The 14,525-nt window shown below is 35.8% G+C and overlaps 2 protein-coding genes across 2 annotated transcripts; both read right to left on the bottom strand.

Moving 5' to 3' along the window:
- Positions 1–2,608: 2,608 nt before the first annotated feature.
- LOC102802602 (polyprenol dehydrogenase-like) lies at positions 2,609–5,635 on the bottom strand. The gene is made up of 5 exons (XM_006823649.2): positions 5,596–5,635; positions 4,907–4,992; positions 3,520–3,639; positions 3,265–3,391; positions 2,609–2,706 (listed from the first exon to the last, which is right to left on the bottom strand). The coding sequence occupies exons 1-5, from the start codon at positions 5,633–5,635 to the stop codon at positions 2,609–2,611; spliced, it is 471 nt and encodes a 156-aa protein (XP_006823712.2).
- A 583-nt stretch (positions 5,636–6,218) lies between these two features.
- Positions 6,219–13,477, bottom strand: LOC102802493 (retinol dehydrogenase 12-like). The gene is made up of 8 exons (XM_006823648.3): positions 13,318–13,477; positions 13,007–13,092; positions 12,033–12,152; positions 11,782–11,908; positions 10,996–11,219; positions 8,447–8,594; positions 7,733–7,859; positions 6,219–7,121 (listed from the first exon to the last, which is right to left on the bottom strand). The coding sequence occupies exons 1-8, from the start codon at positions 13,388–13,390 to the stop codon at positions 6,986–6,988; spliced, it is 1,041 nt and encodes a 346-aa protein (XP_006823711.2). The 5' UTR covers positions 13,391–13,477; the 3' UTR covers positions 6,219–6,985.
- Between the last annotated feature and the right edge of the window lie 1,048 nt (positions 13,478–14,525).

The following is a 14,525-nucleotide window of genomic DNA, read 5'->3' on the forward strand; positions in this document are numbered from 1 at the left end:
ACACGTCCCTTTCTATTGATCACAGTACTGCCTTTGTGCATAACGTTGCGGTGTTCTCGTGATATCCTCATATTGATTATCTACCTGCCATGGTTACTCACACTGTTAACATTGTTCTTTAGACGTGTGATTTGTATAACTATGTAACTATGACGTAATCAAGTAATGAATATTAACACTGTTATCTTATATTTTGTCATTTTCGCCAACATCTTTCACTGCTTTGCGATCTTAACCTATTTGTTCTAAGATATCATCGTCTAGATAATCTTTAAGACAGTCCAAACTGTAGTTCAAAAGGATTTCTTGCTTCTCAACGTTTCTAGAAATAATAATAATATATTAACGATATCGAGATTATTTTGTGATGCGATTGCATTCATCCATTCAGAATTGATTCAGAATATGCACGTGATAACCTCGAAGCTAAATAAGTACTACAAACAGCGTTTTTTTATATCCAATGAGTTTGAAAGGACACTATATTATATTATTGTTATTGGTCAACTGTGTAAGAAAGTACTAGCACAATCATGCATTCGATGCTAATATCAACATTGCGACTGAACAGCTGCCTATAGAATTCATATGAATGAATTTTGCCGAATGTTAACTTCTTTTCAAATTGCCCGAATATAACCATGGAGGTACAAACAGAGTTATATCTCCATGATATAACCAATGTCCAAACTCAATGAACATGAAACATTATAATGGGAACAAAAAACAACAAATACGAATTCTCATTTACTTTCAGTCAGTCTTTCTGACACCGTGTCGTGGTTTGTTACCTGGATAATGAAGATGGTGTTTTTCTCTTGCACTCAGAAATGAATACTCCAGTGACGTCATTGTACTCAGGATTCACTGCCAGGTCTATTGATGTTGCTGCGTGTCAAAATGGCGATTTTTCACTAAAATAAAACCATCAATTTCTCGAAAAAAAAGGCTGGTGACTCATATTACAAAATGACATATGAGATATTAGGAAATACCACATATATCAAATGGTTACTATGTACTTTCGTTCGCTAAATTTTTTTTTACAGCGCTGAAAGGTTGTACCTGCTACTGTCACAACTGCAACATACATTACGAGTAACGTTGATGGGCCCCTTAAGTACAAATACATATGTATTTAAAATGTTACATCAAATAACGTCATTTTTATTTAAAAAAATAACCAAAAACATTGCATTACTACTGATTAGAATACACATCACCAAGTTTGCGGTAATTTAGTATTTTTGAAAAAAATAATAACAATTTTCAAAGAAATCAACAAAACCGAATAGTATAATTCATTAGATTGTTTGTGAATAAAATAAAACCATATTTAAAGGATTGGAATCCGATCATGTGCTTAAATCGCGGTAGTCGTCGCGCTGCGCATGTGCGAAACATATGGGTCTCATATAAACAAAGATGGCGACTTTGACTGTTGCGCAGATCAACGAGTACGAACTGAGACGTTGCCAAGCTTTAATTACGTAATTTTCTTGTAATTGAAATGTATCGAAGGAGTCACCGGCGTTAATCAGTGCAAGTCGCGCCCAGGTCAAACCTCATACTTGTGATTTCCATTTGAAGAGCGCATTGGATTGTGGGAAAGTCAATGTTTATCAACACAAATGTCGCACATGCGCAGCGCGACGACTACCGCGCTTTAAAATGGTAGCCAAACTCTACTACATTTGTACATCTGCAAATTTGTAGCCGAAATTAGTCTATATAAGAAAGGTGCATTCGAATCGACGAGACCTTACCAGTGCGTTTAAGAAAAAGCCACAAATTGTTTATCCAATAGTCTTGAAAGTTTCTATCGATTTCAGTATTAACGTAACACCACCAGGATGTGATGACGTCACATTGACTCCAGATCCTTCCAGTCTTCTTTGGAGAGAAAACATTGACATGATCAACAGAATAAGCAAACTCTCCTGTCATTGGTCATTGGCAATCAATGAACGATGAACGAATACAGCTAACGACAACTCGACAATTATCGTATTTGAACGACAAGATCTCTAAGCATTACGTAATGTGATAAATTATTATTGTAGTTTAATTTGGAAAACCAACGAGATGCAGAATTGTTCGAGTTACGGACATCGAGTTACGAAACAGTTCATGTTGCCCGTAAGTTTTGTTAACTGTTAGTTGAACATTGAGTTATAATTTGAGCGTGGTTTCACAAAAGTGGGCATGGTTTCTAGAACATGGGCGTGGTTATTTTGGTAACTCGATGTTCGTAACTAGATGTCCGTAAACTCGAACTCGAACAGGCATATTCATTTCATTAGTGGGCTACAGGAACAACGAGTTTAATTCATGATTAATCATAGCTTGAACTGGTCTTCAACATATCTTATCAAATAACATATAAATGTTTTCACCAATGTATCTTTTCACTTTTGAATGAAAATTCTATTAACCCTGTGCCCATATACAGCTAACATAATTTCAACCGTCAGCGCACCTGATACAATTTTAAGTTCGAATAACATTGTATTCTACTGTAAGATAATTGAGCTTGAATATTTTCTAAGTTCAACTCTCCCCTGGCATGGGCCACAGACGACGACAAGTTTATAATTCTACTTCCGGGTTATGATGACTTCAAAAGTGGCAATAATTGAAGCGTCAGTAAGAAATGGCTCAAATAATTCACTTGGAACTGTTTTTTAAATCCATCTTCTGTTAATTCTGTTAAAAAAAAAAAAAATACATTGTGCAATGCATTGTTCTCATCAAAAGCGTCCTCTATTAAGCAAGGATTGTCTCAGCAGTCATTTTGTAGTAAATTGCAACAATACAGCTCAGAATAATAATTTATGAAACCATTTCTAATAATGTCAAAAACGCAAACCTCAACAAAACCTGTATATTTGTAAATATCATTCCATTAATCTACGAATAAGAAAACTGTACGTGCTTGGACAAGAATTACATTTAGCTAGCGTTTCTGTGAACACTTTCTAACACCTTGCAGATTTGCCTAAAATATTTTACAATTACAATTGTGTAAAACTGTTATAAGCGGCACAATCATCGCGCCTCGTCGTGTGTCTCATGCGACGTATACCACACGTGTAAAATACGTTGTCTGTTTACATGGAATTCGATACTGGAGCTACGCCCTCCTATGTCACCTATGTGGTCTTATTTTTGTGAAAAACCTTGTACTTATGTATAATATTAATAAACTCGTAAATCTAGTTTAAACTAGTTAAAAATCTAGTTAATACCACTGCAAAAAATTACCTTTTGGTGGTAATGCTATACCAGCATTACATACAAGAACATTTAAGTTATATCCACGAGATTTGTAATTGCGTACAAAATCCATCGTTGACTTCAGGGACGTGAGATCAAGCTTCATAAATTCCAGCTGTGTTATATAGAAGAAGTTTATCGTGAGATGTTTGTAAATCATATAACAGGCTGGTGTCAAATCACCTATTCGTTGGAAAACACAATAGCTATATATTCCAGCTCATGAACACGTGTATAACTTACATTTAATTCGTCTGGCTGCGGCTCTTCCACTGTGTCTCTCTCCTTAGTCTTCGTTTTCGATTTAGCTTTCTGCCGTTTCTGAACCCATTGGGAATATTCCGCTCTCATATTGACAATTGCCTGAATAATTGAAAGATAACACGTTAGCAATATAAGTTACAGGAACATTATGAACATATAAAAACACAACATGAGATTCGAACTAACGACCACGTGGACTCACAGAGACTAGATGGGCATATGCAATACGAATTCCTGGCGTCTCAAACAAAATATAGATTTTCTCACACATATAAAAAACGACCAATAATGAAATGCATTACCCATTCATTGGGCTTTTCGTAACGAAAAGAAATCAAAACCTTCTGAACATATGGCTTGTTCGTCTCGTTGGGGCGCAGGATTCAAGGATTGATCTCTGTGCGTGGGTCCGTGTGTATGTGCGTGCGTTTGGGCCTTATCATAGACATGCCTTAACTGTTTACATTCAAACTTCACACACACATCAACCATAATACTATACATATACACAATCAATTTGTTTCACAATCTGATGGCTAAAAGGCGGCCATTTGTGTGCTAAAAATCATCAAAATCAAGGATTTTTGGCACTGAGGAGCCAGATCTTGGTTGTTTACAGATGGATTTTGTTGAAACTTGGTACATACATACAAGATGACTGAATGCCAGTCATTTTTATGTTAAAAAAATATAATCAAGTGTCAGCCTCTGGATCCATATCTCTGGCATGGTTATGCTCCAAATATAATACTATAAACAAAAACTATATATCTTAAATTTGATAACTAACGGGGACTGTGCCATGCATGGCTTGTTAAATAAACATTTTGTCCCTCATAGATAACGCGATTTGTCAGTATGTAATCATCGATAAATAAAAATTCGCACAAATGTGTTATTGGCCTCTGATAGCATGGCAATACGCAATTTCACACATAAAAAAAATCGGATCTGGCGTCCCATTGCGGAGGAAATTGATCCTATGGAGGAAACGATCTTTGCATCCACAAAACTTGCCCATTCGTGTCTTGTCAGTATATGCTTACGCCCCTTTGTTGGGATTATACAGTTACATTCTACAAATTGTTTAATTTCAGTTATAAGGAACTGACGTACAATAACGAACATTAGCATAATAACACGCAACAGGGGGTACCAATTCGTGCACACGGCGCAGCGCTTTGCCACTGCAACTATACCTAAGTAAACACGACCCCCACAGTGACTGGAAAGAATTACACAAGCCAAATCTTGAACAACACAAACAACTTATGGTATTTACTCATACACTTAATAAAAATAGTATTCATGATTCAATACGAATCCCTCAGCTTAGTGAATATCCACGGCGACAAACACTGTTTACCTGTGTCGCTTTATCTTCGGCTCTGCAAGCAAGGATGATCTTTGCATCCATCATGCTTATATGTTTTGCCGTGACATAGCCGATACCTGTTTGAATAGTTGGTAAAATATCAGTCAGTAGCAAAACAAAGCTGCGTAATTCAAAATCAAAGACCAGTCAGTTTGAAAAAATAATTCTGACGAAATATCATACTGCAGTAGACGATTTGGTTACATGCTGATTGGAAATTGAACGACAGCAAAATGGTAGACTAAATAACAGACAATACACGCGAAAAGCAAGGCAGTACGCAATGTCATTTGTTTATCTATACACGAATCCCGTGGGTAATGTATACTTTTCAGAACTCAGAACCAACTTTTCAGAACCAACTTTTCAGAACCAACTTCTCAAAATCCAATTTCAAAATAGGTTTCTTATCACCGGTAGTCATCTTTTAGATTGTTATTATCAATAACACACCCAAACCCAAAAATATGCAAATCGCAGTTATTTCCTTTGATCTCAACCATTGGACCAATTTAGTTCATATGCGATAGAATCACACTTTGAAACGAGTAGATGTGCTTCTGACAGTAATGACCACGCCCTCCCAAAAATATGCAAATTATAACAATTCTGAGGTTCTGAGTTCTGAAAATTATACACTACCGAATCCCGTGGCCTCTGTCGCATACTCATTTATTTACCTGCAGTTGCACCAGTGACGATGACCGTCTTCGCCGACATATCGACCCGCGGATAAGAGTATTTGTTACCCATGGTTACTGTGAGATACGGTGCTATCGGTAGAACTCCAGGTGACAAGCTGCAATATATGGATCACTAGAATTAGGTGTTATGATAGTGACTATGCGTTCGCACATTCCAATCCCACGCTATTAGACAATTGCTTAGAATCAACAACTTGCATATTTAGAGTGGAGATTATAAACATATATATATAACAGGAATTTGATAAATAGATCGTTTACTTATTTCTCTTTCTCTACGTCTATTAACAAGCATGGGATTGGTTGAACAATAGATTAGGTAAGTTACACTTATCCCAGGGTAATTCAAATACATCAAATAATTTACATGCAAACAAACTCATATTACAAAATGACATACGGGGTATAAGAAAATACCTTATCAATGTGCATCTATACCAGTGGTCACTCTGTTTTTGCACCAAGTCTCGGTAAACATTTCTATTTTAGCCAGCACATATTATATTGAAACTATATACTATTTATGGTACATATTTTTTTATCATTCAGCTAATTACTACATTGAGTTAAATTTTTTTGAATGACGAAACAACCTCGTATCATATTTAATGTTGAATATTTATTCATAGAACAATATATATTGACGCATTCAACACAAAGAAAATGAAGCGACATTTTGCATACTTTGAAACAACAATGGACATTACATCATATATAGTATATTATGAGATGAGATTCTAAGGTCTATGATCACACCAATATATAGTATATTATACGAAACTACATGAATAAACGACAAAATATTCACGTTATCATATCAGTAACGTGTTCTCAGTTTCTTTCTGTAATTACATCGTTGCTTTCTGTAACATGCACTCGGATTATTCCACAAACAGATGTTATCCAATTATATCAATACTACATTTACTTGTGCATCTATTGTAGATCTGTAACTAAACATGCATAATAATCATTCCCATCTCAGGTCGGCATGTCAATGAAGACGATCGTCGACACTGGTGTTACTCCAGGTAATAAGTACATGCAGTGCGACGACATTCACAGTCATCTTCTTAAGGGTATTTGTCCAAGCTTACGCTTTTTATTGTTCACTTTGTCAACATTGTTGTTATCTTCCAAGCAAAACTAACTGATTTGACCAAAAATTAATTATGTAGGTCAAATACCTCCACTGAAGTATTCCCGCGAAATCCTCATAATATATTATTTCCAGCACAAATTCTACCATTAACTATGAACACGCCTGTCATGGTTACTCATACCGGTAACATTGTTTTTTGGACGTGTGATTTGTATAATTATGTGTCTATGACGTGATTAAGTATTGAATATTAACACTGTTATCTTATATATTGTCATTTTCGCCAACATCTTTCACTTCTTTGCGATCTTCTCCTATTTGTTCCAAGATATTATCGTCTAGATAATCTTTGAGACATTCCAAACTGTATTTCCAAAGGATTTCTTGCTTCTCAACGTTCCTAAAAATAATAAGAATAGATTAACGACATCGAGATTAATTTGTGATGCAACTGTAATCATAAATTCAGAATTGATTCATAATAAACACGTGATAACCTCAAAGCTAAATAAGTACTACAAACAGCGTTCAAACTTGTTTTTTGATATCCAATGATTTTCGAAAAGAACCTATATTATATTATTTTTATTGGCCCATAATAACCCATTGATATATGGATATACTAGTACAGTCATTCATTCGGTTCTAATATCATCTCTCCGACTGAACAATTGCTTAGCGATTGGTTGCTTTGAGTCGAACTATAAGGCGTATATTCCCGATTAGAAATCGGTATTAACGGGTTATACCTACTACTATGCCTATGAAATTCATAAGAATGACTTTTGTCGAATTTCAATGTTTTTTTTTTTAAATTATTCAGCATGGTTTTTATAATAGTAAATGTGCGAAACATCAAACTATCAATTTAAAAACGATACTAATGTACACAAATAACAAAAAGTGATAGTCTATGCCAGAAAATGTCCAATGTCTGAATGGTTATGAAACCAGAGTTTTAGAAAATTGATATGGCAAACGTTCTGACTGTTCTGTATCGCGGTTTGTTACCTGGATAATGAAGATGGCGTTGTTCTCTTGCACTCAGAAAAATATACTCCAGTGACGTCATTGTATTCAGGATTCACTGCCAGGTCAATTGATGTTGCAGCGCCTTTTTCCACGTCTATTAACATGCCTGCGATTGATTGGTTGAACAATAGATTAGTTACACTTGTCCCAGGGTAATTCATATACATCAAATATTTTTTACATACAAACAAACTGATATTACAACATGACATACGGGGTATTAAGAAAGTCCACAAATATAGAATTGTTAATATGCTATGTATGTGTTGAAAACTTGTTCCAGCTACTAACACAACACTCATTATGAATAATGGTGATGGACCCCTTAAGTACAATTGCATATGTATTTAAAATGTTACATCAAATAACGTCATTTTATTAAAAATAAGAACAAAAACAAATAATCAAAGACATTGCATTACTACTAATTAGAATACATATCACCAAGTTTGCGGTAATTTAATATTTTTGCAAAAAAAATAATAACAATTTTCAAAAAAATCGATGTTAAAGCATTAATTCACAAAATTATAGATTCACATTCATTAGATTGTTTGTGAATAAAATAAAACCCAATTGTAGAAGTATTCGAAGCTGATTATGTGCTTTAAATGGTAGGTGAATACTTTAAATTCAAATTTGTGGTCAAAATTAGTTTTTATAAGTAAGGCGCATTCAATCACGAGACCTTACCAGTGCGTCTAAAAAAGCCCCATACATTTTTCATCCAATAGTCTTGATAGGTCTTATCGATTTCAGTATTTACAACACCGGGATGTAATGACGTTACATTGACTCCAGATCCTTCCAGTCTTCTTTGGAAGGAAAACATCGACATGATCTATATGATAAGCAAACACTCCTGTCATTGGTCTTTTGCAATCAATGAACTGTTGTACGTCACGAATATGCAAATATGCCTGTATTGCGTGTAACATATGTACCAATGTCACAGATGTTGCGTTGCGTTTAGCGTGTTTTAAGGTAGAAATGCAGGTTCGTGGGCACTTGGGTGAATTTGTTTTTTGCTTTTCATTATTCGAACAGTCTTGGCTATAGACTGTTAAAATTTTGTAGAATTGTGAATAGTGGAACATACTCAAAAGACGATTTTAAAATATAGATAACAGGTGCAAACATTCTCTCTTTTGAATGCTTAGCTGGATTTAGCAAGCCTGTACATAAATAATAAATCAAAGAAAGCTTAGAAAGAACTCCCGTGTGCTGAGAGTATTGAAGACACATTAAAAATTAATTCAAAATTACTTGTACATGAGATATTGATGGAAAAACTGAAAACTAATTATGTGAATCAGGTAACTAATATGAACAGAGCAGAACAGAACAAGAAAATTATGAATTATTATGCTAACTGGAGAATTATTATGAACAAATTTTAACCCAAAATTAATCAGGCCTGTCTATTGTCCTAGAGCATTTATGTACCAAATTTATTCAAATGTGATGATCAGTGATTGAGATATCAGTTTTAATTAATTATGTTAACTAGGTGATTGATAAGCATAAATATTTACCAAAAACTAATTGGGTCTCTGCATAGCTCTAGATTCATTGAAATGTGATGAGTACTCTTTAAAAGTGCCATTAAAATCCAATTCGTGGTTCTTTATATATCAGTGGAACATTCATACTTGAGATATCAGCGGAAAAGCCGAAAATAGATTAATCATTATGCAAATTAGGTAATTGCCCAAAAGTAATCAAATCTGCGCATTAGCTTAGAGCATCTATGTGCTAAGTTTCATCAAAATCCAATGAGTGGTTCTTTAGATATCAGTGGAACAGTCATGGAACAGCTAAAAATCAGCTAATTATCATGCGAATTAGGTAATTATTATGCGTGGATTTTTACCAAAACCTAATTAAATCTGCGCAAGTTTCATAAAAAATCAATGTATGGTTCTTGAGATATCAGTGGAACAGACGGACACACATACACACATACCCCCCCCCCCCCCCCACACACACATACAGACAAACTAACTGCAAAGACTCCCATTGTGTGTTTCGCACACGGGAGTCAAAAAGAAACATGGTGAAAAAAGTAATGACGGGATCTCTATAGTATGCACTATATTTAACTTTTTACAAAACGATAATACATTTAAATTTGGAACTGTTACAGCCATTTTAATTATGAGCATTGGCAAACTTCTTACTGAGTGAATTGTTATGCAAATTAGCAATTAACTCAGCTTCTTTTTAGTGCACATCTCAGAACTAGCTTCTAGACGCTTTGACCTTTTGTTTCAACATTTTCACAAATGATTGACAATGTGTTTATCTTCAAAACGCCGTCGGGGCATTGTTTTTAGTTGAATAGTGTTACAGCAATCGTACAGACAACTAGCCTGGGTGTTAATTTATGCATAAACTTTAAGTAGTGAAATTGGAGCTGCTGCCCTACAAAATTGACAACTGGTAGACATTTTTCAAGACGGCGCTTTCTTCATAGTAAACATATGTACCCATAACCAATTTTGACAGGGAACAGAAGCATGGCTTAGAAGCTATTTTTTTTTTTAAATCAAATCACCTTTGACCAAAAAAGCACATTTTTGTGCATATTTCAAAACTACAGTGTTCATACAAAAAATACTAACAAAATTTTAAAATTCATACAATAAGCTTTCCGAAAATATATAGTTTTGTGGACAAGGGAGGTCATCTTGGTTTCCTAATTAACTACTAGTAATTAAAATACCTGTCAGGTAAACTGCATCTCTACCTTAATGTGCAATAATATGATAGCAAACAATTGAAAGCAGTCGATAACTATCGAACTTATGTGCATGATTGTCAGTGAACGATAAACGACGGACAGCTAACGACAACTATCGTAAAATTGAACGAAAAGGTCACTAATATTAATGTGATGATTTATTAATTATAATTAGTTACATTTGGAAAACCAACGAGATGCTGAATTGTTCGTGTTATGGACATAGAGTTACAAAACAATTGCCCGTAACTCGAAGTGTAGTTAACTGTTAGTTGAACGTTGAGTTACAATTTGAGCGTGGTTTCAAAAAAGTGGGCATGGTTTCTAGAACATGGGCGTGGTTATTTTTGTAACTAGATGTCCGCAACTCGAACAATTCAGCATCTCACAACAAAACTAATTAAACATATTTTCACCAATGTATCACTGAACTTATGAATGAAAATTCTATTAACCATGTACCCATGGAAAGCTATAGCTATTTCAACCGTCAGCGCACCTGATATAATTTTGAGTTCCCATAAAATGGTATTCTGCTGTAAGATAATTGAGCTTGAATATTTTCTAAGTTCAACTCTCCCCTGGCATGGCCCACGGACGACACGTTGATAATTCTACTTCCGGGTGATGATGACTTCAAAAGTGGTAATAATTGAAGCGTCAGTAAGAAATGACTCAAATAATTCACTTGGAACTGTTTTTCAAACCCATCTTCTGTTAATTCTGTTAACAAACCAAAACACATCGTGCAATATACTGTTCTCACCAATAGCGCCCTCTATCAACAGAGTACTTGTTTGGCGACATTGCTTACACGAATCTATGTCATGTTGACAATATATGAACAGACAGGGATTTCGTCAACATTTATTATGTAGCGAGCACCAACAATACAGCTAAGAAGACTTAGTAATTTATTCTGTTTGTTTGGGAGTTATGAAACCACTTCTACTAATGTTGAGTGTCAAAAACGCAGAATATGAGGTTTAATGCAATCCTTGAAGCAAACTTCAACAAAACCTTTATTGATTTTAAATAATATTCCAGTAATCTAAGAAATGTCTGTTATTCATCAATTACAATTGTGTAAAACTGTTATAAGCGCCACAATCGTCGCACCTCATCGCGTTCGACGTGGGTCTCACGCGACATATTCAACACTTATAAAGTACACTGTCTGTTTACACGAATTTCGATACTGGATCCACGTCCTCCTTTAACGTCTATATGTATAGATTTGTTTTTGCAAAAAAACCTAGTGTATATTAATGAGCCCAAACATTACCTTTTGGGGGTAGCGCTATACCAGCGTTACATACGAGAACATTCAGTGAATATCCACGAGATTTGTAATTGTGTACAAAATCCGTCGTTGACTTCAGGGACGTGAGATCAAGCTTCATAAATTCAAGCTGTGTAAGAATAAAGAGAAATTGTATTGTGAGATGTTTGTGAATCATAATCAAGCTGGTGTCAATACTTGGTAACAAAATATCAACTGTTATTGTGGAAACACAATAGCTGTTAATAACTTACATTCAATTCGTCTGGCTGCGGCTCTTCCACTGTGTCTCTCTTCTTGTTCTTCGTCTTCGATTTAGCTTTCTGCCGTTTCTGAACCCATTGGGAATATTCCGCTCTCATATTATCAATTGCCTGAATAATTGAATGATAACACGTTAGCAATACGAGTTACAGAAACATTACGAAGTAATATTGAATTGTTCGGGTTACGGACATCGAGTTACGAAAACATTGAGTTACACAAATGACCACGCCCATATTTTTAGAAACCACGCCTACTTTTGAGAAACCACGCCCAAATTGTAACTCGATGTTCAATTAGCAGTAGGCAGAACTTCGGAGTTATGGGCAATAAATATTTTTGTTTTTGTTGAACGTCCACATTAGTAACTTCAACATCGAGTTAGGGGCAATATAGGTTTGTTGTTTTGTTTGACGTTCAACTGTAATAACTCGTCACTACCTACGTCCTAGTCTGGCGCAGTCGGGGGCGATTAATTTGTTTTTGTAGTTTAAATAAAATAAAAATCCCCAATAAATAAATTTCGCACTAACACCTCCATTTTTTTATTTTATTTAAACTACAAAAACAAATTAATCACCCGACTGCGCCAGTCTACCTACGTCCCTGTGTTGCGATTATACAGTTACATTCTACAATCTGTTTCATTTTTGTTATAAGCGGCTGACAATAATTACAAGCGAACGAACATTAGCATAATAACACGCAACAAGAAATACACGGCGTAGCGCTTTGCCACTGCAGGCGAACGCTCTAACCACTCAACTATTATTACCTAACTGACCTTGGATGACCTGTAGTAAACACGACCCCACGGTGACTGAATAAATGTAGAATTACACAATCAGATCTCGAACAACACAAATGTGTGGCTTTTTACTTATACACATAGTAAGCCTAGCATTCATGATTCAATACAAACCCCTCAGCTTAGTGATTAACTACGGGGACGAACACTTTTTACCTGTGTCGCTTTATCTTCTGATCTGCAAGCAAGGATGACCTTTGCACCCATCATGCTTATATGTTTAGCCGTGACATAGCCGATACCTGTTTGAATAGTTGGTAAAATATCAGTCAGTAGCAAAACAAGCTGCGTAATTCAGATTCAAAGTTTTTTCTAATCAGAAATTCACGAAATACCCTACTGTAGTAGGCGATTTGGTCTAAATAACATACAACACACGAGAAAAGCAAGGCAGTGCGCAATGCAATTTGTTTATCTATAAATGGATTGCGAATCCCGCGGCCTCTGTCGCATACTCATTTATTTACCTGCAGTTGCACCAGTGACGATTACCGTCTTCGCCGACATGTCGACCCGCTGATAACAGTATTTGTTACCCATGGTTACTGTGAAATACGGTACTATCTGTAGGACTCCAGATGACAAGCTACTATATATTTCCGTAAGTAAATGGAAGTCGAATCACGCCTAAATAGGTCAATAAACCTTAGCTTTTGTATTATATTAACTAACACGTTAGAGATGCTGTATTGTTCGAGTTACGGACATCGAGTTACAAAATGATCACGCCCATATTTCAGAAACTACGCTCAAGTTGTAACTCGATGTTCAACAGTACTTCGAATTATGGACAATCTACTTTTTTGTTTTTGTTGAAATTCCAAATATAATAACTCTAACTTTAATTAACAGTTAATGACCGAACTTACGAGCAACATATAATTTTCGTTTCGCTATGACAAGTCAAAGTCAAAGTCGTGGTCGTCACACGGCAACAATGAGTACAGTGAACAATGAGTCAGTAACGACCACATGCCTGGTTTTATTTGATCCGTATATATTTTGATATACCTCTTCATTACGTGTTAATTAATAACCTTTGATCTGATTATATTGAATTAGTGTTCTAGCTTTTCCTCTCCAGTATTTCTATGTAGATCTCGCTTTCCATTCCGATTCTCATGGCCATGAGCCTGAGGTAGGCCCTCATTTCGAGGAGTCAGCGACCAGCGTTACGGATGGCGGTCACAGACCAATCTGTGATCCCTGCAATTGTTTTATCGAGTATTATCAAAACAGACTTCTATTCACTACGTTCAATTACCCACCATGATTCCGGTCAGTCAAAATGACTATTTTGAACTGTAGCCATTAATCAGCGATTCTTCCGTTGACGGAGAGATAGAATCTAGGTCATGGGAAGCCCCATGACACCAAGATTCTTTTACCCCTTACGTCACGAACCCACGTGACCGAGGCCACATGGCAGCGCCATGAGCAGCCGTCAATCACTCTTCTTTTTTCTCCGCCTCGTCGGGGAATGATTCAGAGCGGCTCTGCCTGGCTCTGTTGCTTTTTCCTGTCCAGGTTTCTAGCATGGGTCGTCGCCGCAGCCGCGGCATCCGACATTCTAGCTGGTAGGATAAGTTTTTCTTGTCTTTTTACCCTTGTGTCCCTTTTGTATGTTATGCTTTTCACAACAAAGAAATTAAAACCTGGCGCCACTATGTAACCA

Source organism: Saccoglossus kowalevskii, chromosome 12 (assembly GCF_978046115.1).
Source record: "Saccoglossus kowalevskii chromosome 12, keSacKowa6.1, whole genome shotgun sequence".
Classification (NCBI taxonomy): domain Eukaryota; kingdom Metazoa; phylum Hemichordata; class Enteropneusta; family Harrimaniidae; genus Saccoglossus; species Saccoglossus kowalevskii.